At 50.2% G+C, this 21,738-nt stretch overlaps 1 protein-coding gene across 1 annotated transcript in view; it reads right to left on the reverse strand.

Moving 5' to 3' along the window:
* The window catches only part of RAB43 (RAB43, member RAS oncogene family), a 33,977-nt gene extending 16,173 nt beyond the window's left edge, over nucleotides 1-17,804 (reverse strand). Inside the window, exon 1 of the mRNA XM_011280237.4 lies at nucleotides 17,459-17,804. Within this exon, the coding sequence (XP_011278539.1) occupies nucleotides 17,459-17,662 (204 nt within the window). The 5' untranslated portion in view covers nucleotides 17,663-17,804. The remainder of the gene's footprint in view (nucleotides 1-17,458) is intronic.
* Between the last annotated feature and the right edge of the window lie 3,934 nt (nucleotides 17,805-21,738).

Raw genomic sequence — 21,738 nt, forward strand, 5'->3', positions numbered from 1 at the left:
AGAGAGAAAGCCAGGAGAGGGGCAGAGAGAGAGAGAGAGAGAGAGAGAGAGAGAGAGAGAAAGAAAGAATCCCAAGCTGTCAGTGCAGAGCTCAACGCAAGGCTCAAACTCATGAACTGTGAGATCATGTCCTGACCCGAAACCAAGAGTCAGACTCTTAACCGGCTGAGCCTTCTGGCATGAAGAAGGTCCTCGATTAATACATGCTGGGCAGATGAGCACCCTGTCTGCCCTTAAAGCCTTGTCACCCTGCCCTGCCAGGTCTCCATCTAGCAGATTGGGCTCCAGGGCCTGGCTTAGGAAAGCTAACCATGGAGTTAGCTTGGAATCCTACCCCAAGTCCATAATCAGCCTGAAGCCAAGAGAACATCTGCCAAGTTGAAACTACTACCCCACTCACCGGAAGTCCTCTGCACGCACGCTCACTTGACAGATAGGGACTTTGTCCTGTGGGTTAGGTCTCAGCCTGCCCTCCCTCACTCTCCCACCTCCCACCTGGCACACTGCCAGCCTCTCCTACCTTCCCCAGCCAGGCCTCCACATCTTACATTCAACTTCAGGGGAAACTTTCGGGGCTGCTGACATCTGGAGTGACATTCAGAAGCATCTGCTAGGCACAGAGGGCAGGAGGGCGGCCCAGTTAGGATGGAGAAGGGCTCCCAGAGCATGTACATTCAGAAGAGGGAGGCTGCCCCTACTCCCACTCAGCAGGGGTCAGTCAGGTAAGTTTCAAATGGACAAGGGGTAGGGATTCCAAGGCTGCAAGAGTCCTGGGTTTCATCAGGTCCTTCTTCCACCCTGGTGACAGGAGGGCTCGGGCACACTGATCACGGCCTCAGTGGGGGGAAGCAGTCTCAGGATGAGGGATGACGCTTATTTTCTCTCCTAAGCTCCAGGTGTAATGAGTCCTAGCTTACAGTGTCCCTCTGAGTCACTAGGGACGACACCTTTATCTTCCTTTTCTAGGATAGATGGCATTCATCTTGACCTTTTGGTGAACTCCTACCTAACCTTCAAGACCCCAGATCAGAAGTCATCTGATTAGCAGAGCTCTCCCTGACACACAGGCCTAGGCCCCAGCCCAGAGGGGAATTCATTCTTCTTTCCTTCCTGGCTCCCTAGCATCCTGGTTCTTGCTTCTGTAACAGCACCCACGGCAGACTGTGTTCAACATTTCATTCAAATGTCCCAAACGAAGGTGCCCTGGGGGCCAGGCAAGGAACATAAAATGCAGCAAGACTGAGGCGCCTGGGTGAGTCAGTCAGTGAAGCGTCTGACTCTTGGTTTCGGCTCAGGTCATGATCTCAGGGTTTCAAGAGGTGGAGCCCTGTGTTGGGCTCCGCGCTCACCGCGCAGAGCCTGCTTGGGATCCTCTGTCTCCCTCTCTCTCTATGCCTCCACCATTCACCATCTCCGTCTCTCAAAATAAAGAACTAAAAAAAAAAAAAAAAAGTAGCAAGACAACAGAAAAGGAAATCCTGCCTAAAGCAAATCCAAAAAAAAAAAAAAAAACCTAACAAATGACCATTCTGTAGGCACACACACACAAAAAAACAGGTTTCTTAGTGGGAACTGGCCTAGGGCTGTCTGTCTGGGGCTCTAGGTTTGTAAGTCTGTCTGTTGCCATCAAGAATAGGTTCTAGGAGGGGTGCCTGGGTGGCGCAGTCGGTTGAGCGTCCGACTTCAGCCAGGTCACCATCTCGTGGTCCATGAGTTCGAGCCCCGCGTCGGGCTCTGGGCTGATGGCTCAGAGCCTGGAGCCTGTTTCCGATTCTGTGTCTCCCTCTCTCTCTGGCCCTCGCCCGTTCATGCTCTGTCTCTCTCTGTCCCAAAAATAAAATAAACGTTGAAAAAAAAAATTAAAAAAAAAAAAAAAAAAGAATAGGTTCTAGGGGAGCGTAGGTGGCTTAGTCATTTCAGTGTCCAACTCTTGATTTCAGCTCAGGTCATGATCTCAATGGGTTGTGGGTTCAAGCCCTGCATTGGGCTCCATGCTGAAAGTTCAGGGCCTACCTGAGATTCTTTCTTTCTTTTCTTTCTTTCTTTCTTTCTTTCTTTCTTTCTTTCTTTCTTTCTTTCTTTCTCTCTCTCTCTCTCTCTCTGCCCCTCCCCTGCTCGCTCGTGCTCTCTCAAAATAAATAAACTTAGAAAAAAAAAAAAAGAATGGGCTCTTGAGGGGAGAGACCCCATCTATTCTTTGTGTTACCAGCAACCTGGCACAGACCCAGGTACTCAACAATAAAGGAAGCTTTCTGAAGACAAGTCCTGGTAGTTGGGCCAGTGAGAGGGGACAAGAGGGGGACAACAGGCCCAGTGGGGCTAAAGCTGCTTTCCAGGGATCTGTGCCGGCTGTCCCCAAGGAGTGAGTTCACATGTGCCCCAGTGGAAGATCAGTTCTGCTCATTAGGTTAAAAGCACTGCCAGTGGTTGAGTTCCCAAAACCTATGTCTAGCACTGTCTCCTCCAGTGGAAAGAGAAGATTTTATTTGAACAGTCTTTCTCCTGCATGACGGAACAGACAACGAAAGTTCCTTGCTACTTCATAGTAGAAAAGGACCCTGGGAAAATGAGTTCTCAGGACAAAACTCTGAAAACTGGTCAGACTGACCCAAATACGAGCTCCTGAGTTATTTTTCATCATGTCTTGGGATGTGGGGAGTCGAACCAGGAGGTGGAGTCTGCAGGCCACTCCTCCAGCCAGCAGCTGTCACTTCTGCCCCAGTCCTCCAAGGAAGAGGGTGGCCTGGGGCTTGCCAACCAGCCACGATCGAGACACGGGTGTGCCGTCAGGAGCGACAGTGACTTGCTGCCAAACATCCAGTATGCTAGCTGAAGACAGGCAGCAGGAGGGCAGACACCGAGTGAGGGAGACAAGGGCGAGACAGGGAAGGGCAAGCAACGTGGCCCTGAACACAGACGGCTCCTCTGTGGCGGGCAGTGAGCGCTGGGGACGGACTCCTCAGTCCAGATTCCTCCTGCCCCCTAAACACAGCTGCTCCAGGTCCCAGCATCACAGATTTCTCGTCCCCGGTTACAACGCAGCCCTCCTCGGCAGGTTACCCACAGTCTGAGGTCAAAGAGCCATCAGGACTCTCGGGTTCCCGTTCTCCATCCGCCGAGGGGCCAAAGATGGTTCAGGAGCTTCCTGGAGTCAGTATTTCCTCACCAGGATCTTGGGAGGAGCAGCGACCAGCCCCGCTCTGCAGGGCTGCGGGGGGCACGGGGCACAGGAGGGGTTCTAACGTGCTTCGAGAACATCAGGCACCACCAGTGTTACTGCTCACATCTGCCAGTCCATCTCATCCTCACGACAGCTCTAGAAGGTTTATGACTTTCTACACCAGGGGTTGAAGGGTCACAGGGAAGCCATTGGCAGAAGAGCCTGGTCTGATTCTAAAACCCCATGACCTTTACTGTGCATGGCTCCTCCACAAACCTTAAATGCTTTGTTTGGTTTTGTTTTGTTTTCTTTTTTCCAAGAAACCTCACTGATGATTCATACCTCCTGCAGGAATCAGTCAAACCCCTTCCTGAACAGTCTGCATGGGGAAAAGGCACGACATGGGAAAAAGACCAGAGCCTCTGACCAATGAGTCCTGCCTCGGTCGCTAGAAAAGGGACACTGGCTCCCCACGGACGCCCCTCCTCCTTCTCACAGGGAAGCGGAGACCATCCAGCACAACCCAAGCCCTTCCCCCACCCGTCCCCCTTCCCTGCTGCCACCAAACTGCACTCACAGGCCCTTTGAGGTGCTGCGGGGAAACAGAGAGGGACCTGACCCAAGCAGGGCGCCAGGAGGCCCCCCCACCTGATTCAGTGACCAGGCAGTCCCCCGCTAGGCCAGGAAGAGCCCATAACAAACAGGGTGGGCTGCTGGCTCCTTGTGGCAACAACCCATGCCTCCCAGGAAAGGCCGAGAACAAGCAACGGCGGCATTCCTAAAGCCACGGCCACAAGCTCAGACTCTCTGGGTAAACGGTCTGGTAAACCCTCACTGCCTCAACAGTAATTCCCTTAAGCCCACCGGCTTCTCTTTTTCCAAACTTCCTCAGCAGCAAGGACCCAACCCACAGAAGGGTTGTATGCCATACGTCCCAAACTGAGCTCTGCCTTCCCTCAAGGTGTCCCTCCAGTGCCCTGCCACTAGGGTTAATGGAGAGTGCACCAAGCAGGGATACCTGCTCGGCCTTGACCCCTTGGGCGCCCCTCCACTCAGCCACAGCTGATCGTGCCTCCCACCCGCATCAACCCTGAGGGACAAACAGTGGGTCTTCCAGAGAACGCTTCCCACGGCCCTCAGGACACCGTTGACACGCCTTCTATGTTCAGAAGTCTGGTCTTGAGCCCCCTCCTTACACTCATCCCTGCCTCCACCCCAACACACTCCAGCCACTTTGGACTTAGACGAACACCCACACTTCCTCTCCCACACCTCCATGGCTTTGTCCATATGTGGCTCTGGTAGCAAAGCCCCTTCTCTCTTTCCTCAATGGGACACTGACTTATCTTCCAGGGCCTACCTAAGCTCGAAACTCCCTGCCTCTGCAACCCTGGGGAGAGCGGACTGCTGCCTCCTCTGTGGCCCTATGGCACTCAGCCAACACCCCTAGGACAGCCATGGCAACCACAGGGCCCTGCTTTGTGGGAACAGTCCTAATTTGCTTTTCTTCTTCTTTTTTTAAATATGTATTTATTTTGGGGGGAGCGCTAGCAGGGGAGGGTCAGAGAGAGGGGGACAGAGGATCTGAAGAGGGCTCTGCGCTGACAGCAGCGAGCCCAATGTGGGGCTCGAACTCACGAATCGGGGGACCATGACCTGAGCTGAAGTCAGAGGCTCAACCGACTGGGCCACCCAGGCGTCCCAGTCCTAATTTTCCATATTCGATCTTGTGGCCACAATAAATACACACATACTTACTTGTCAGGCCACATGCTCCAATTCTGGGTCCAGAAACTGGGCAGCAACATTCACAGCACTGCACGCTAGCTATGTTTACATATCTGTTGCCCCAACCAGATGTGAGCTCCTAAAGAACAGGAACTGTCTCTTATTCCCTTTTTTTCTCTTCAGAGCTTAGAACGGTGCCTGGGGAAAGAGGAGGTAGTTACAGAATGGATGGATAACCCATGAATGAGTCTCCATTTAATGATCTCCCCGATATGCAGTTGGTGTCTCAGGGTGTCAGACGGTAAATTCTACCAACAACTGTAATTAAGCCGGGCAGAGTACCTTCTAAAGGTTAGGCATTTTTCCCTTTCAATCCCATTTCATCCTGTCTGCTGCTCCAGGCAGAAAAGGCCAGGTCAAGGCCATGGCTCTGAAGTGATCCCCCAAGAAACAAGCTAAGAGCAAAAAGGAATCTTTTAACAATAAACGTGAACAGAGAAATCTGGCAGACGCTCCCCTCACCAAGTGATCAAAGAAGGCATCAGTACCAGGGCGTAACCTGGCACCCGGTACTGCCTGCCGTGGTGCAAATGGGCAGCACACAACATTACCTATGATTCATTCTTGCCCAAACCATCCCGCCAAAGTGAGCCTCTAACCCAATCTCCAGTTTACAGGAAATACAGGAGACAAAGGGACAAGTCCAAACCCCAAGGAAACCACAAGACAAATCCAGGGAGCAAATCTTAAAAAAGAAAAAAAAAAAAATCAGTATCATTGAAAAAAAAAAAAGTCATTAAAAAAAAAAAAGGTAGCAAGGTGTTGTTCTGGACCAAGCCTGTACTAGACTTGGTTCAAAGAGGAAACACACTATAAAAGACATTTGGGAGAAAAGTTGGAAAAGCTTAAAAATCGGCTAGACAGTAGAAGCTATTATAGAAATACAATTGACCCTTGAACAATGTGGGGGTTAGATGCGCCAACCCCCTGGGCAGTTGAAAATCTGGGGGTAACTTTGGACTCTCAAAAACGTATCTACTAATAGCTTAACTGTTGACTGGAAGACTTGTAGATAACATAAACAGTCAATTAGCATGTGTTTTATATGTTATATGTACTATATACTATATTCTTACAATAAAATAAGCTAGAGAAAGCAATGTTATTAAGAAAGCCATAATCCCTACGATTGCACTACTAGGTATTTATCCAAGGGATACAGGTGTGCTGTTTCGAAGGGACACATGCACCCCCATGTTTATAGCAGCACGATCAACAATAGCCAAAGTATGGAAAGAGCCCAAATGTCCATTGACGGATGAATGGATAAAGAAGATGTGGTATATATCTACAATGGAGTATCACTCGGCAATCAAAAAGAATGAAATCTTGCCATTTGCAACTACGTGGATGGAACTAGACGGTATTATGCTAAGTGAAATTAGTCAGTCAGAGAAAGAGAAATATCCTATGACTTCACTCCTATGAGGACTTTAGAGACAAAACAGATCAACATAAGGGAAGGGAAACAAAAATAATATAAAACCAGGGAGGGGGACAAAACAGAAGAGACTCATGAATATGGAGAACAAACTGAGGGTTACTGGAGGGGCTGTGGGAGGGGGTGGGGGGATGGGCTAAGAGGGTAAGGGGCACTAAGGAATCTATTCCTGAAATCATTGTTGCACTAAATGCTAACTAATTTGGATGTAAATTTAAACAAACAAACAAACAAACATAAATAAATAAATAAATAAATAAAAAGAAAGTCATTAGGAAGAGGGATGCCTGGGTGGCTCAGTAGGTTAAGCACCCAACTCTCGATTTCGACTCAGGTCATGATCTCACAGTTCGTGAGTTCAAGCCTCACACTGGGCTCTGTGGTGACAGGGTGGAGCCTGCTTGGGATTCTCTCTCCCTCTCTTTGTCTCTGCCCCTCCCCCTGCTGGTGCGCTCGCCCTCTCTCCAAATAGATAAATAAACTAAAAAAAAAATTATATTACATATACAGAAAGATAAGGCACACAGCAAAATACGAACAGTGGCTGAATCCAGGCGGAGGACAGTTTCGCGGTTTACTGTGTTCTTTCACCCTTTCTGTTATGCTTGAAAGTTGTCACAGTAAAAAGTCAGGGAAAATGAGAGTATTAATAACAACCTCAGAATGAAGGTATTACGGATATGAAAAAAACCAGCTAGAGATCTTGGGAACCAAAATCGTTATTTGTCAAAATAAAGAAACCGAGAGATGAATGATCAGAACAGATACAGCTCAAAAGGAAATCGTTGTGCCAGAAGGTGGAGCCCAGGTTTTGTCCAGAATACAGCACAACAGAACACAACGCAGTTAAGGTGGAGGAGAAGGCAAGCGATGTGGAGAAGAGACCTTAAGTTCCAGCTCCTGTCCCATGCAAGCTCTGGAGGACAGAACAGGGAAAATGACAAGAAGGAGCTTATGAGAGACATTTTAAAAAATTCCTTAGGCCTTCAGAAGTATAGGTATTTTCATACTGTTTCTATCTAATGCATAATGCCCCCCCCCCAAAAAAAATCAACAATGATCTGACACGCAAGTTTTAGATGATTTCAACGTGGAAATTGGGGATGAGGAGGCAATAAACACACAGGGAGAACGTGCCAGGTTCTTGTACTCTTAGGGTCAAAGAAATAAATGCTGATTCTAGACCGCAGGTAGAAAAATATAAGTTTGAATACACATTTAACATTTAACAAGATAAGTAGAAATAGGGTATATGGATTTCCCAATTACTAGAGGGTAGCATGGGAGACAGACAAATATTGGATCCACCAAAGGCAAAGACGTACTTCGTGACGTGGAAAAAGGCAGTCACTGAACAGTGAGGGCAGAAGGCTTCATCCAGTTCGTTCAACAACAGAGAGGGGGCAGTGGAATAGAGACACAGCAGAGCTCACATTCCCTCCCGGGCCTGGGAACGAACAAGAAAGTGTGCGATGTGGGGTGGTGGTAAGTGGTAGGAAAAAAAAAAAAGGAAGGCAAGTAAAGGATATAAAGGAACACAGACCGCGAAAACGTTATGCTCAGCGAAAGAAGCTAGATGCGGGAATACCCGCCACATTGTGGGTTCCACTTACACAGAATGTCCAGAACAGGCAATCTATAGAGGCAGAAAGTAGACAGGTGGTTGCCAGGGGCATGGGGAGGCAGCAACAAGAGCGACTGCTAACAGGTAGAAGGTGTCTCTTGGGGCGATGAAAATACCTGGCAATTAAGTGTGCTGACAGTTATACAACTCTGTGAGTACACGCCATCACCACCCTGAACTGAACACTTTCAATGCGGGAGTTCTACAGGATATGGATTGTATCTCAGTAAAGACTTTTTTCAATTTTTTTTTAAGTTTATTTATTTATTTTGAGAGAGACAGAGACAATGTGAGCAGAGGAGGGGCAGAGAGAGAAAGGGAGAAAGAGAATCTCAAGCAGGCTCTGCACTGTCAGCAAAGAGCCCGATGCAGGGCTCGAACTCATGAAACCGTGAGATTGTGACCTGAGCTGAACCAGAGAGTCAGACGCTTAACCAACTGAGCCACCCAGGCACCCCAAGATTTTTTTTTTAATGTTTATTTTTGAGAGAAAGAGAGACAGAGTGTAAGCAGGGGAGGGGTGGAGAGAGAAGTAGACACAGAATCAGGCTCCAGGCTCCGAGCTGTCAGCACAGCTGTAGGGCTCAAACTCAGGAACCGTGAGATCATGACCTGAGCCGAAGTCAGACGCTTAACCGACTGAGCCACCCAGGTTCCCCCCAAGAATTTTTTTTTTTTTTTTAAGTAGACTCCACACCCAGGGTGGAGGCCAACGCAGGGCTTGAACTCACGACCCTGAGATCAAGACCTGAGCTGAAATCAAGAGTCAGAGGCTGAACTGACAGAGCCACCCAGGCACCCCAATAAAGATTTTTGTTTTAAAGGAACTTGGTAGAACGCTACTTTAGACACGCTAGTCCAGTAAGGCCAACTCATGTAAAGCAAAATAACAATCTGTTGGTGTTTACACACATGTGCACACACGCAAACTGTCCCAAAGCATCTTAATAGCCACGGCCTTCCATCCATTACCACACTCCTGCTCAGAGGCAGGGGAAACCCTGACTGGTAAAAAGAAGAATCTAGTGGGAATTCTATAGCTTGGAGTCCTTTTAATACTTAATGAGTTTTTCATGTTAGGCTTGAAAGTACCAACTGTGTGACCATTTTGCATCAAATTAGCCCAACTTTGCCAATTAAATTTTAAGAGATCAGGCTTTGTTTTTTGTTTTTTTTTTTTAACTTTTTTTAGTGTTTATTTTTGAGAGAGAGACAGAGTACAAGTGGGGGGTGGGGAGAGAGAGAGAGAGAGAGAGAGAAGGAGGGAGGGAGGGAGACACAGAATCTGAAGCAGGCTCCAGGCTCTGTACTGTCAGCACAGAGCCCGACGCAGGACTCGAACTCACGAACCGCGAGATCATGACCTGAGCCGAAGTCGGACACTTAACCGACTGAGCCACCAAGGTGTCCCAAGAGATCAGGCCTTTTAACAAACTAGTCTATAAAACTTTCCCCATCAACTTGTGCTGTGGTGGTACTATTTCTCAAAAGTCATAAAATCAAACAAAACAAAACATGGAGTTCCCCGTAAGGTCTCTTGCTCTCATCAGCCATTTAACTCGCCTCCCTGGCCAGGAGCCCTTCAGCTGATGTGTGAACCCCACTCTTCAAGCAGAGCCCCACCGTCACCCTTTCCCGCTTAGAAGGCTCTCCCTTCTCCCTCCTTCTCTACCCTTCCCTCCCTCTCACTACTTGCTCGTTCATTCAGTCAGCACGTATCAAGGGCTTATTCTGGGGAAAATAACCCAAAGAAAACCCTAGAGTCAGAGTGCACACAGAGGTATTTAATTTACCTTGTGGTTTCAATAATAAAATAGACTCTTTTCTATGTATTTCAAAGAATGTTCATGTATTTTATAAAATTGATCTTTTTCTATGTAATTCATCTATCACGTAAACATAGCAGATATGCACAATTCAGAGCTAGCGAACTGAAGTTTATTCTGACGGCTTTGATCCACTTTTTCATCACGAAATCACCTACTGTTTGTGTATCCATTAGAGAGTTAAAACCCAAGAATAAAAAACAAGTTAAATAAATTTAAAAAAATCAAAGTTTTTCATTAGAAAATGTAAACGGAATATTTTTAATTTTAAAAACTATTGGATTTTTACCCTTCTCAGACATGAAAATGGCAGGAGTGGGGATTACCTGGCTTGAAATTATAAGAAAAATTTTTTTCAGTGAAATGGTCCAACATCCTCACCATCAGCTACCGTAACCCACTAACCATCAGCTGTGTGCCTCTCACATCAAGATGCACAGCATCCCCGAGGCACCTGGGTGGTTCAGTTGGCTAAGCGTCTGATTCTTGATTTCGACTCCGCTCAAGATCCCACAATTTGTGGGATAGAGCCCTGCATCAGGCTCGGGATTCTCTCTCTCTGCCTCTCCCCCGCTCATGTGCACGTGCTCTCTCTCAAAATAAATAAACTTTAAAAAAAAAAAAAAAAGGATGAATGGCATCCCTTTAAAAAGCAGTTGCCTCAAGACGGGACACACTCCAATGACCTGTCACTGCCCAACACACACTGCAGATGCCATCAGGGCACTTGGGCAAGCCCCCTGGCCTGCCGTACACCAGATTTGCGATCTTATAGTCAGACCTCGTTTTGGACCGAAGAACTGCTTAACACTATGGCAGGTGTTCAAATACATCCCTGAAAGTCCTGCCAAAAGTAAGAGCTGCAGGGTGCCTGGGTGGCTCAGTCGGTTAAGCGTCCCACTCTTTGATTTCGGCTCAGGCCATGATCTCATGGTTCATGACTTTGAGCCCCACATCAGGCTCTGTGCTGGCCGTGAGGAGACTGGGATTCTCTCTCTCTCCCTCTCTCACTTGTTCTCTCTCTCTCTCTCTCTCTCTCAAAATAAATAAATAAACTTAAAAAAAAAAGATCTGTACATTCTGAAGAATTTGAATAAGGATCATCGCAGCTGGTTAAACATCTGGGAAATACGTGTACAATTTTTCAAGGAGACTCTTTTGAAAGGCGCAGCACCCGTGGACACATCAGGTTCTGGGGTTGCTATTTTTTACAAATCAGGCACATCGCTCCTTAGTCACGCTCCAAATTTGGGATGGTGTCACCTCAAACGTTGACGAATAGGTGAGAAAACCTCTAAGAACCGCCGATGCTCACACACCTCATCTCGGGTTAAATTCGCCTCTTTCCAATCTGGGAAACAGAGGCTTACGAGGCACAGTAGAGCAAGTCAGATCAGAGAAGTCCATGTGTGTCGTGGTGTATATACAGGAGCTGCTAATGAGAAATGGTCTTCACTTACTAATCCCTCCCAGCGGGCTGGAGGGATCCTCTAACAGTCCTTGCTTGGGTTCTGTCCCTATGTGTTCAACAGGACAGCATTCTGTAAGCCATTCTAGAAGATGGGCTTTTTCTTTTGTTCGTACCAGCCAAATGCACCACTTCACCCAATTCATCTGAATTAACACGGATTTGTGTAACAAGCACCTGGCATCAGGATGCTGCTTCGGTACTGCTAATCAAAACACACAAAGAGTGTGAAATGCAAGTGATATATGACAGCCCAGATATTGAACTCATTCCTCCCCAACCTTTCTGCGTGTGTGTGGTGTTGGTGCGGGTACTACCGGGCAGGGGGCGGGGGAGGGCATGGCCAACAGTGAGCAGAAGCACCGGGAGCCAGAAGGCTCAGTTCTGTTCAGATCTGTCACCCGCAGGCCTCCATGTCCTGCTCTGTAAGATGAGGGTCTCTCTCACAGGGTGGCCACGGGGAAACCCCATATGGGTAGGTAAGACAGGGATCCTTCCTGCATTCACTGACAGGGTAACAGATCAGTGAAATGACTTGCGTAAGGTCCGCTGCGCACCCAAGCTTCCTGACTCGCCACATCACTTGCTCTCTCTCTCTCTCTCTCTCTCTCTCTCCCAGGTGATTTCCATACCAACGTCAGCACCCATTTACTGATGATCTGCAATGGGCCAGGTCCCTAAAGCGAAGGGGTTTGCAGGGTTTGAGGGTGAAGCCGGTAAGAGGAGGTGACATCACACGCCTAAAGGGCTACGTGGCAAAGCCAAGATTTTAAGGTGGTAAATCTTAAGGAGCAGCGTGGGTCTGCTCCTGGAGCTCGTCCCACGGTCTTTCCGCTACACGTGCTGCCTCAGGAGGGTCAGAAACCTCAGGAGGCAAGGTTTATTTTGCAACAGGGATAGCTGTCATTGGCATCAAGAACAGATTTCCTCGGACAACCAGCACGACCCAGTACTTCTTTCTTATCTAACAGTCCTTTTGCTATTTCTGATCAAAACTGAAAAAGTCCAACCAATATGATCCAAGTAGGAAAAGCACCTGATCCGAACCGCAAAATCCCGATTGGAAGGACCGAGGATGCAAACTTTAAAAGAAGGCGATGCCTATTTCCCTGCCCCTGCCCCCTCTTTTGAAAGTGCCAGGCTACAAAAACAAAGATTACTTGTAGGGCCCGGGGAAGCTTGAGAGCCAAGGCCCAAGGTCCTGAAATCTGGAGGCCCAGGCCCAAGGGCATAAACTTTACCTCTGTGAAGGAGAGATCTGGCAACCTCCCCAACAAGGGGAGAGTGAACCCGACAGAGAGCTGAATAAAGGGGGTACAATTCGACAAGGCTAACCTCTGTGTGTGGACTTGAGGCCTGTGTCCCCAGCGATCTGCAGAACGAGTTTACATAACAGGCCTTTGTATTGTCCCAGATAAGAGAGAGTAGAGGAGCGGTCAGAATGTTTTAAGGATTTAGAACCGGCTGAGATTTCCTGGGGGACAGTGAGGTGGGCGGGGCGGGGAGTGAGGGGTGGAGGAGGGGCGAGTTAAGAAATCACCTGTCTGCTCTGAGGAGGAAAAATGGTAACAACAGCAATAATAATGTAAGTCCTCATATTTGCAATTCCTTGATTTTATCCGCAACACCACTTTCAGGATAGACCAGAAATGAGTAACACTGGTTGTCTCTTCTTAGAGGGCACCGCGGAGTTGGGGGTCAAAGGGAGATTTTTTTTTTTTAAACTGTATGCCCTTTTATGTCTTTGAAATTTTGAAATTCTTGACCACGTGGATGGATCATCCATTCAAAAATATGTAAGGGGAATTTTTACACTATTTTAAGTACATCCATAGTTTTCCAACAGCCCTAAGAAGCAGGCAAAGATCATTAGTCCCAACTCAAAAATGAGGAAGCAAGCCATGGGCTCCAAGAAGGGAAAAGGAATTCGCCACGGTTGTGCCAGAGCTGGATGGAAGATTCAGACCTTCAGACTCCTAAGCCAGTGCTCTCTTTCAGAGACTGCACGGTGTGCAAGATGGCGCCCCCCAGGTTCACTCTTGAAGTTCAACCTGCATAGCCAGAGGAATCCCCATGAGGTTGGGCACAGGAACCTGTCACCCCATAAGGTGCCTTCCTAACCAGCACAGCAGGCTATGTGGGCTGTTCAAGGCTGGCTGGATGTTCTGTTAGTGGACAAACATGCTGGAACTCACTGAGGCTTCAACCCTTATTCCTGAAAAATCTATGAAATGCCCAAGTCCACATTCTTGTCTCAAAGTGCGGTGGCTGCAACTGCATTTTTACTAGATTCATTAACTTGCAGACTCTGAGGGTCATTATTATGAACTCAGAGGGACTCAGATGGGGGGCGGGCGGGGGAGGCAGGGAGGTGTTGAGTATGAAAACAAGCACTAGGCTTGGGACCCAGGCAGACCCTGGGCTCAAGTCCTGGTTTTGCCACCGACTTGTGTGTAGCCTTGGACATGCTGGTCACTTCATTTATTTTGGCCTCAGCTTCCCCTCTATTAATAAAAATCAATGCACAAACATGTACTGCACATCATGTGTCTTAACAATGTGCTAGGGACTCATAGGCCCATAGGGCAGACTAGATCCCTGCGCTTTCAAGGAGCTGATACACATCGTACAGGAGGGGACCAACAAACGAGGTAATTTCAAGTCCTAATAAGTGTTATGAACTTATACTGTAATGGGAGAGAGGGTCTAGAAGGTCAGGGAAGGCCTCTCTCTGAAGAGAAGGCATTTGCAGTGGGAGCCAAATAATGAAGCAGCAGGGGGATGTAGGAACACGGTATGATAGGCAGGGGGACAGATACAAAGACCCCAAGGCAGAAAGGGCTAGCAAGGCTAGACAGCAGCAAGTGAGGGACAGAGGGAGGGACATGAAATCAGCCCAGGTAGACGGGGGCCCACTCCTCAGGTAAGGAGTCTGGATGTTATTGTGGTTGCAACAGGAAGTGACTATAGAAATAAGGAAGTTTGATTAGATCTGTGACATTTCAAACAGTTTTTAGCAGAACTTTTCAGTCAAATAGAAACAAGTGGACCCTCAATACAGAAGTGGATAAAAGGAGTATTACTCTGGCTGGGTGAGAAGCCAGAACCTGTAGCCCCTCGGCCTTCCCCCTTCACCCCTGCAGCAGTACCCCACCCCACCCGCCCTGCCTAGCACTGGCGTTCAGAGGGGCTGGAAAAACACCGGTGATCTATCTCTGGGTTGTTGGAGCTCTAACAAAAGCCTGTGGCACATGGAGAGGAGGTTTGGGAGATCATGTTGGATGCTTGTTGGAACCCCAACAGCCCCTGGAAAGGTTTTAAACTAAATCCCTGATACGGACACACTTTCTGCAGGAACAATAACAATAAAATCTGGCTCACCAAAGGTTCCAGTTAAAATCACATTGCTGAAACTATAGGGACAGAAAACAGATCGGTGATTGCCAGGGGCTGGGGTGAAGGGAGGACACTGACACAAAGGGACACAAGGGAACTTTCTGGGTCGCTGGAAGTATTCTATATTGTGATTGTGGGGGTGATTATGGGACTGTATACGTTTGTCAAAATTCACAGAACAGCACACCTAAAATAGGAAATGTTTAAGGAGCATAAATTAAACTTTAATAAACCTGGTGGGTTTTTTGAGGGGGGGGGGGGTAAAAAAAAGACACCTCTGAGGTGTTTTATGGATGAGGAAACAGACTCAGAAAGCAAAAGTGACTTGCTCCTTCCGAGTCAGTGGAAGCCCAAAAGTCCCCCACCCACTGCTGCTCACAGTTTTTTGTGTTTTTTGTGTTTTTTTTGCTCGGTTTTAATTCAAAGCCTCTTTAGCATCCTGGGCCTCAGGTTTCTCTGACTACAAAATGAAGAGAGAAATAATTGCCAAAGACTTTCCCACTCCCAACAATCAGATTCTAAGAAGCAGTCTGGTGTAAGGGGAAAGACCTCAGTGCTGTGGAGACCAAAACAGTGGAAGAAAATTCCCACTGCTACCATTACCTGCTGTGTGCCCTGGGGCAAGCCTGTCCTATGCCAGACAGGGTTAATAAGGACACATCTGTAGGGGTGCCTGGGTGGCTCAGGCAGTCAAGCATCTGACTCTTGATTTTGGCTCAGGTCAGGATCTCACAGTCGTGAGATGGAACCCCACGTCAGGCTCTGCATTAACAGCGCAAAGCCTGCTTGAGATTCTCTCTCCCTCTCTCGCTGCCCCCTCCCCCTCTCAAAATAAATAAACATTAAACACACACACACAGCTGTAAAACAGCTGGCACACAACAGACTCTCAAGAAGGGCAGCCGTCGTAACTACTGAGGGGTTTTACCATCCCCATACTGTTCTGAATGCGGAGGTGACCATAAGGAAAAGAAATCACAAACTGCCTGCGCTGCATTGCATAACCTGTGCCCGGGTACACAGTACACCCTGGGCTCCACCGGGGCACAGGCTGTTATCACACCAGGTAAACAGGAACACCCTGCCCCCTCCTTGACCACCGTCAGCACCCAGTCACCACAAACACTTGGGTGCAGGAGAAGGCCGACAGCTCACAGGAACACCACGGCTATTTATGCCTATATTTTAGGCACTCCGCTTTCCCTGTGGCTGCTGGCATCATCACAGGGCACAGACTCATCCAGAGACACACCCCACCCATCCTACAGCCCTTTCCCTCACCATCTGCTCCAAAGGGGTGGTCCCAAATAATGACTCAAAGCTGCCTGCCACACGCTGCTCCTTTTTTCTGCTCTCCGAAAGAAACCAAAACACACAGAAACCGAAAAGACTGTTGAAAAACAACCACCACACACAAACAAACAACAAACGCTTCAGGTAGGGAGTTTCTGCTTCCTCTGGCACATCCATTCTAGGGGCACTGCGGTCATGTAAAGTTTGTTGGCTTACTTTTTCTCCACGGAGAGACAGGAGGTAGGCAACACCCACAAATTATCCCAATTCTGCAGAAACAAAGAGCGAAGTACCCTGGCAAAAGGCAAACAGGAGCAGGACTCCAGCGGCCCAGGGACGCAAAGCACCAGAGCATCAGGCCTCAAGGGACTTCAGTACTCTGGCTCATCGTCTAGAAAACACAGAGATAACAGGAGAAAACACTTGCCCTGTGCCGCCCCTGCCCGGTGCTCTTAAGAGCCGTCCTGGAGATCATGTGAATTCAAAACCATGAAAGAATGGAAAAGATTTCTGCACAGCTCAGTTAAGTAAAGTTACTGGGCAAAAACAATGCTCTGTCCTGGCCACGATCTCCTAACTCTATTAGGGAGAGCTGGCACCCAGGTTAAGAAAACTCTGATTCATTAATCACAAATATTATTTATCAAACCACCGCCAGGACATTGTGGCAACTACATCCTGCTGTTTCTATTCAGAGCCATTGCCAAAGTTTGGTCCTCTCCCCCACCTTCCGGTATCTGTGAACTTTTCAGTTTCTATCAAACTCCAGATGGGGGAGGGGACCCAGTGCTGGCCCTAGTCGAGTAAAGTTCCACCACCAGGTCCACAAAGAGACTGCAGGGAGGCGTGGCCAGGCCGGAAATTCTGACAAAAAGTTTTGGCCCTCCGGTCCTAGAAGCAACTACTTCCTGATCCTTTCTAGTCGTGGAGGGAGGGGGGAAGGGGTAGTTTTCTGGCCGGGTTCTCCCAGCCCGGGGCCGAGCTAGGGCCTTCGATCGCGGTGGGGAAGGGTCAGGCCAACCATGGGCCCTTCTATACCCCGCACTCCGAGGCGCTCTGCTGCCTTCCACCGGCGAAGTTATTTTGGAGCAAAGTGCCCCCAGGGTGTGAGCTCGGGAGGGCAGGGACTCCTCCCCCACACTATCCCCAAACACACACCCACACCCGCACACACACACCCCAAGGCCGGCGCTCTGAGGACTGAACCTGACCTAGACCCTAAGGCCCAGGCCTGCTACTACAGGAGGAAGGGTAAGGGGAAATGAAAGGGGTTTGTCAGAACCTCAGAACAATCCGGGGCGCTCGCTGCGGTCTGGGATTGAACCAGCCCCTGCCCCCGCTGGGGGAGCGCGCCTTCCGGGGTCCCTGGTCGACCCCCAGTGCCCGTCGTTGCCCCGGCCGCGCCGCAGTCAGAGAAGGCCAAACCACCCCCCGCGCGGCGACCCCAGGCCGGGCCTCCCACCTTGACCCGCTTGCCCTGGACCTCCAGCGTCTTCATGGTGAAGTCGACGCCGATGGTGCTGCCCTGACGCTCGGAGAAGGCGCCCGTCTTGAAGCGCTGTACCACGCACGTCTTGCCCACGCTCGCGTCGCCCACCAGCACCAGCTTGAACAGGAAATCGTACTGCTCGTCCGGGTCCCCCTGGCCTGGGCCCGGCCCCGCCATGGCCGCGCGGGAGCCGAAGGGCCGGCGCTCCGGACGCTGGGGGCAGCCCGGGCTCACGGAAGCTACGGACCGCCAGGCGACGTGGAACCACCGCAACACCTGAAGAAGGGGCGCCGCCGACTGCCGGCCCCAACCCGGGCCCGCCCCGGCCCCGCCCCTCCGCCCTTCCGCCCCGCCCCCGGCCGGGCCGGAGCCCACCGGCCTAGGCTCCGCCCGGGACTCGCCCGGTCCCTCCTCCGCAAAGCTCGCGGCCGGCCCTCTGCTAGCTCCCTGCCAGTCCGGCCCTCAGGTCCAGCCTCAGCCCTGCCGCGGCCAGGCTCCGCCCACCGCACGGCCCCGGCCCGACTCTAGCCTCAGCACATCGGGTCCCCCCTCCCCACTCCAACCTCAGCACTTTGCAGGACAGACTCCGCCCTCAGCCACACCCCCGATTAGACTCCACTCTCAGCCCCGCCCCGGCCAGACTCCGCCCGCAGCGCCGTTCTTGGCCGCGCCCCCAGCCAGACTCCGTCCCCAGCATCGCTGTCGGCCCCGCCCCCAACCCGACTGCGCGCTCGCCGCGGCCCTAGGCGGGTGGACGAACCCCCTCAGCACCGCCCCTAAGCCTTCCCACAACCTAACTCCGCCCGCAGCACCGCCCCCAGCACTCGTCACGCCCCCCGCCGTCCGGCTGGTCAGCCCGCTCGCAGAAGCAGTCAGGAACAGGCTCCAGGCAACGGTAGGATCTTTGGGCCTGACCCAGCCAAAAAGAACCAAACACTTGGCCTGAGCAGAGGAACATGGGAGGTTTGTGGGGAGCTCTATGGAAGGGCAGATCAGCTCCTGTCAAGATGGTCCATAAACCAGGGGTCCTTGGAGAAATGGAACCCAAATGTCTATAAGAAGCTTAAAATAGATCAAATGGGACCTATCCCCCCAAAGGGCTTCCCGACCACCAAGATGGGAGGGAACTGAGAACACTCTTGCCCTCCAATTCTACTTAGTTCAATAAATTTGGTTAATGCCTACCCATGGTTCAGGTACTGTTCTAGGGCCTTTGTTCCTATCAGTGCACAAAGCAGACAAAAATCCATACCCTCCCCAGTAGAAAAGGAAAGAGGGCTTTTCCATGGCTTAAGGAGACCACAGAGGGCAAGTCCACCAGGGCCAGTACCTTGAGGATCCCTGACCAGCTTTACTGGCCAAGTGGGGAAGAGACCGGATGAGGAGGCAAAGGCAAACCCATGGAGATGGTGGAGGAGCAATTTGTTCTGGAACAGTATGAACTCTACTCCCATGGTAAATACCCAACAGTGCCAGACAGGAACCCCCAAAATGCCATGGAAAAGCAATTCTGGGAGCCCAGCTTTATTACATCAGACTGGAGTGGCAGGAAATAGCCTCCATCCTGAGGTGGAAGGAGACAGAAGGATATGGGATGGAGGGCTTCCACATGCTGGGGTTGGCTCTGGGAAACTGGGGCATGTCAAAGCTTAGAACTCTAGAAAATAACATCTGCTCCAGCCCAGAGTGGCTACTCACAGCCACTGGTGGAGACAGGGAAGGGAAAGGTGAGCCCAGGAGCTGGATTGAGCCAAGGCTTAGCTGCTGGAAGCGCCGGGAGAGGAAGGAAGAATGTCAACAGTTGCAGGGTGGGGTGGACGAGTGGCCGATGAACTGAACTGGCCTTTTCATTTGCCTTGCCTGGAATTGGTTTGGGGTAGGGTGGGGGCATGTTGGTCTTGCTATGGATTTTGCCAGAAGGCCCAGCCACCACTTGCTTTGGTGGGGTGATGGAAAGGTTCTAAAACTAGACTGTTGCGATGAGGGCTGCATGACTCAGGAAATGTATTAAAGTCCTTAAACTACACTTACCATGGGTGGGGAAGATGGTGTGTTAAGTTACACCTCAATAAAACTGTTTAAAAAATATCCGCATTTCCTCTTTTTTGGTGGGAAGTTTCTGAGTAGCCCGGTGCCATTTTATCTGAAGTTGAATTATGCACATTTGAAACAGAGCAATTCAAATTTAGAAATGTTTTATGATGTCTCACTTAATGTCCCAAATGTGAAATGATGCACATCCCAAATTTTAAAAAATAGGTCAAGAATTTAACATTCTTACAGCTGGGGTGGGGGGGCAGGGGGAATGCTGAGTTTTAACTATGCCGTTGCCACATGGGGGGCACCAGCCTAGCTGACATGCTGAAGCATGCACTGTAACCCCCACACAGCGTGGATTAGAACTCCTCCCAGTGGTTAGAGAGACAAATGCCATCTTCCCTCTTCCTTAGTTCCTCCCTCCGTTCCTTTTTCATCTTTATCTTTCTTTCCACTGTCACCTTTGGTAAAATATACAGCCTCTAACAATACCATCTTGAGTTTTACTTGTCAGTGCCCAGGCTAGTACTAAAAATGTGTCCCCAACATACACGAAGGCGAGAAAACACCACAAAGAAGACCACACACCAACCGTGATACCCTGCATTAGTAAAGAGTGCTTGGTGCACATTAGAATATAACGGAGCAGCAAGGACTGGGCTGGTGCTGGCTGAGGACTGGGAAGGCTCCCTCGCAGGGGCAGCCCTCAACCCACCTGGTGGCCAAAAAAATGGCAGCCATCCCACTCTTTCCCCCCCTCCCCAAACCCCAAAATGTTATAAACACTGGTCAAATGACCCCCAGGCCTCCCTTGCTTCCATTGATGGTACCCATTTCACGCTTGAGGCTTTGCCTAGAAATAAGGGAGCAATTGGCTCTCAGCACCCCTATGCCAACCTCTACCAACTCCATACTGCCCTCCCACCCCCTCTGCTACCCCCACACCCGGCTCAGTGCCCCACCCAGCACTGCCCTGGCTTTCTCCCCTGCCAGCTTCTAGTCCCCACAGTCCCCCACCACCAAATGGGCTTGCTGGAAGGGCTCTTATGAGGTCACTCCCCCTGCTCAAACGTCAGTGATGAGCCCAGACCCTCTGGAACACCCACACCTTCAAGGTCCACCCCTCCATAATCATCTGTTCCCCTGCCAGGAAGCCCCTCCCCTGTTTCCCAGACCCTCCAACCTTCCAGTTTTCACAGAATCCTCCAGGGTCCTGCCGGAAGGACTGGTGGGATCAGCCTTGAGCTCACCATTCCTCACCATGCTTAGGCGGAAACCCAGGCTCTGAAGCTTGCAAAAAATACCCTGTGCAGGAACTCTGCCCTGCTCAGTCCTGCAGGAGACCTTCCCGCCACATTTTTATTCTCAGGGGGAGGTGGGGAGAAATGAAGGAGACAGACGTGATGTGAAAATGGCTGAAGGGGCAGGCTGCTGCCACAAATCTCCCAGGGGGCCTGTCTCTGCTCATTAGTTAAGTGGTGCCTGCCCAGTGAGGGAAGTGAGGGAAGGTCTGATGTACCCAGATGGGTTCCTGCTGTCACCACTTCGCAGTTCCTGTGAGCAGAGGATGACACACCCCTACTCCATCCTCTCTTGGGGCTTTGGGAGGAGGACAGTAGTAGAAGATGGGGTGGGGGTGGGAATGGGGCAGTCTGTGCAGCATCAAAACCAGCACCTTTGCTTCCCTGTGACAGGCCTGGCCCTCTCATAGCAGCCCAAGGTATCCAGGGCCAGAGGAGAAAGATTTTAATCTCCTCCTTGTTTATAAATTGCTCAAGAGCAGGAACACAAGGGTCAGGGGGCAGAGTGCAGGGAGGTGGGGGGGTGATGCAGGAAAAGGAGGGCGGTCTGAGGCCTGGGTGGGGCTGGTGTGTCGAATCTTAAAGCAAAACAAGAGGAATATTGACATTTTGCTCAGGAAAACCAGGAATAAGCAAAGGGGAAGGAGGTCTATGGAAATATACCCATGCAAAATCGCCTCTCTGGAAATGTTGGGCAGAGCCAAAGCCAAACCATGAAACAGATTTTGTCAACAAAATCAAGGTTCCTGAGACTGGTTCCTTTGCCTCTGAGCAATGAACTGGGCCAAGGGAATCACATCCCCACCAATGGTCACACATGCCAAGCCAGTTCCTCTGCTGTTACAGGCCTAGAGTGGGAGACATGCACAGATCTTCCCCCTTGGGCCCCCTGGCAGACAAGTAGCCAGGGCCTTC

The sequence above is a fragment of the Felis catus genome, chromosome A2, assembly GCF_018350175.1.
Source record: "Felis catus isolate Fca126 chromosome A2, F.catus_Fca126_mat1.0, whole genome shotgun sequence".
NCBI lineage: Eukaryota > Metazoa > Chordata > Mammalia > Carnivora > Felidae > Felis > Felis catus.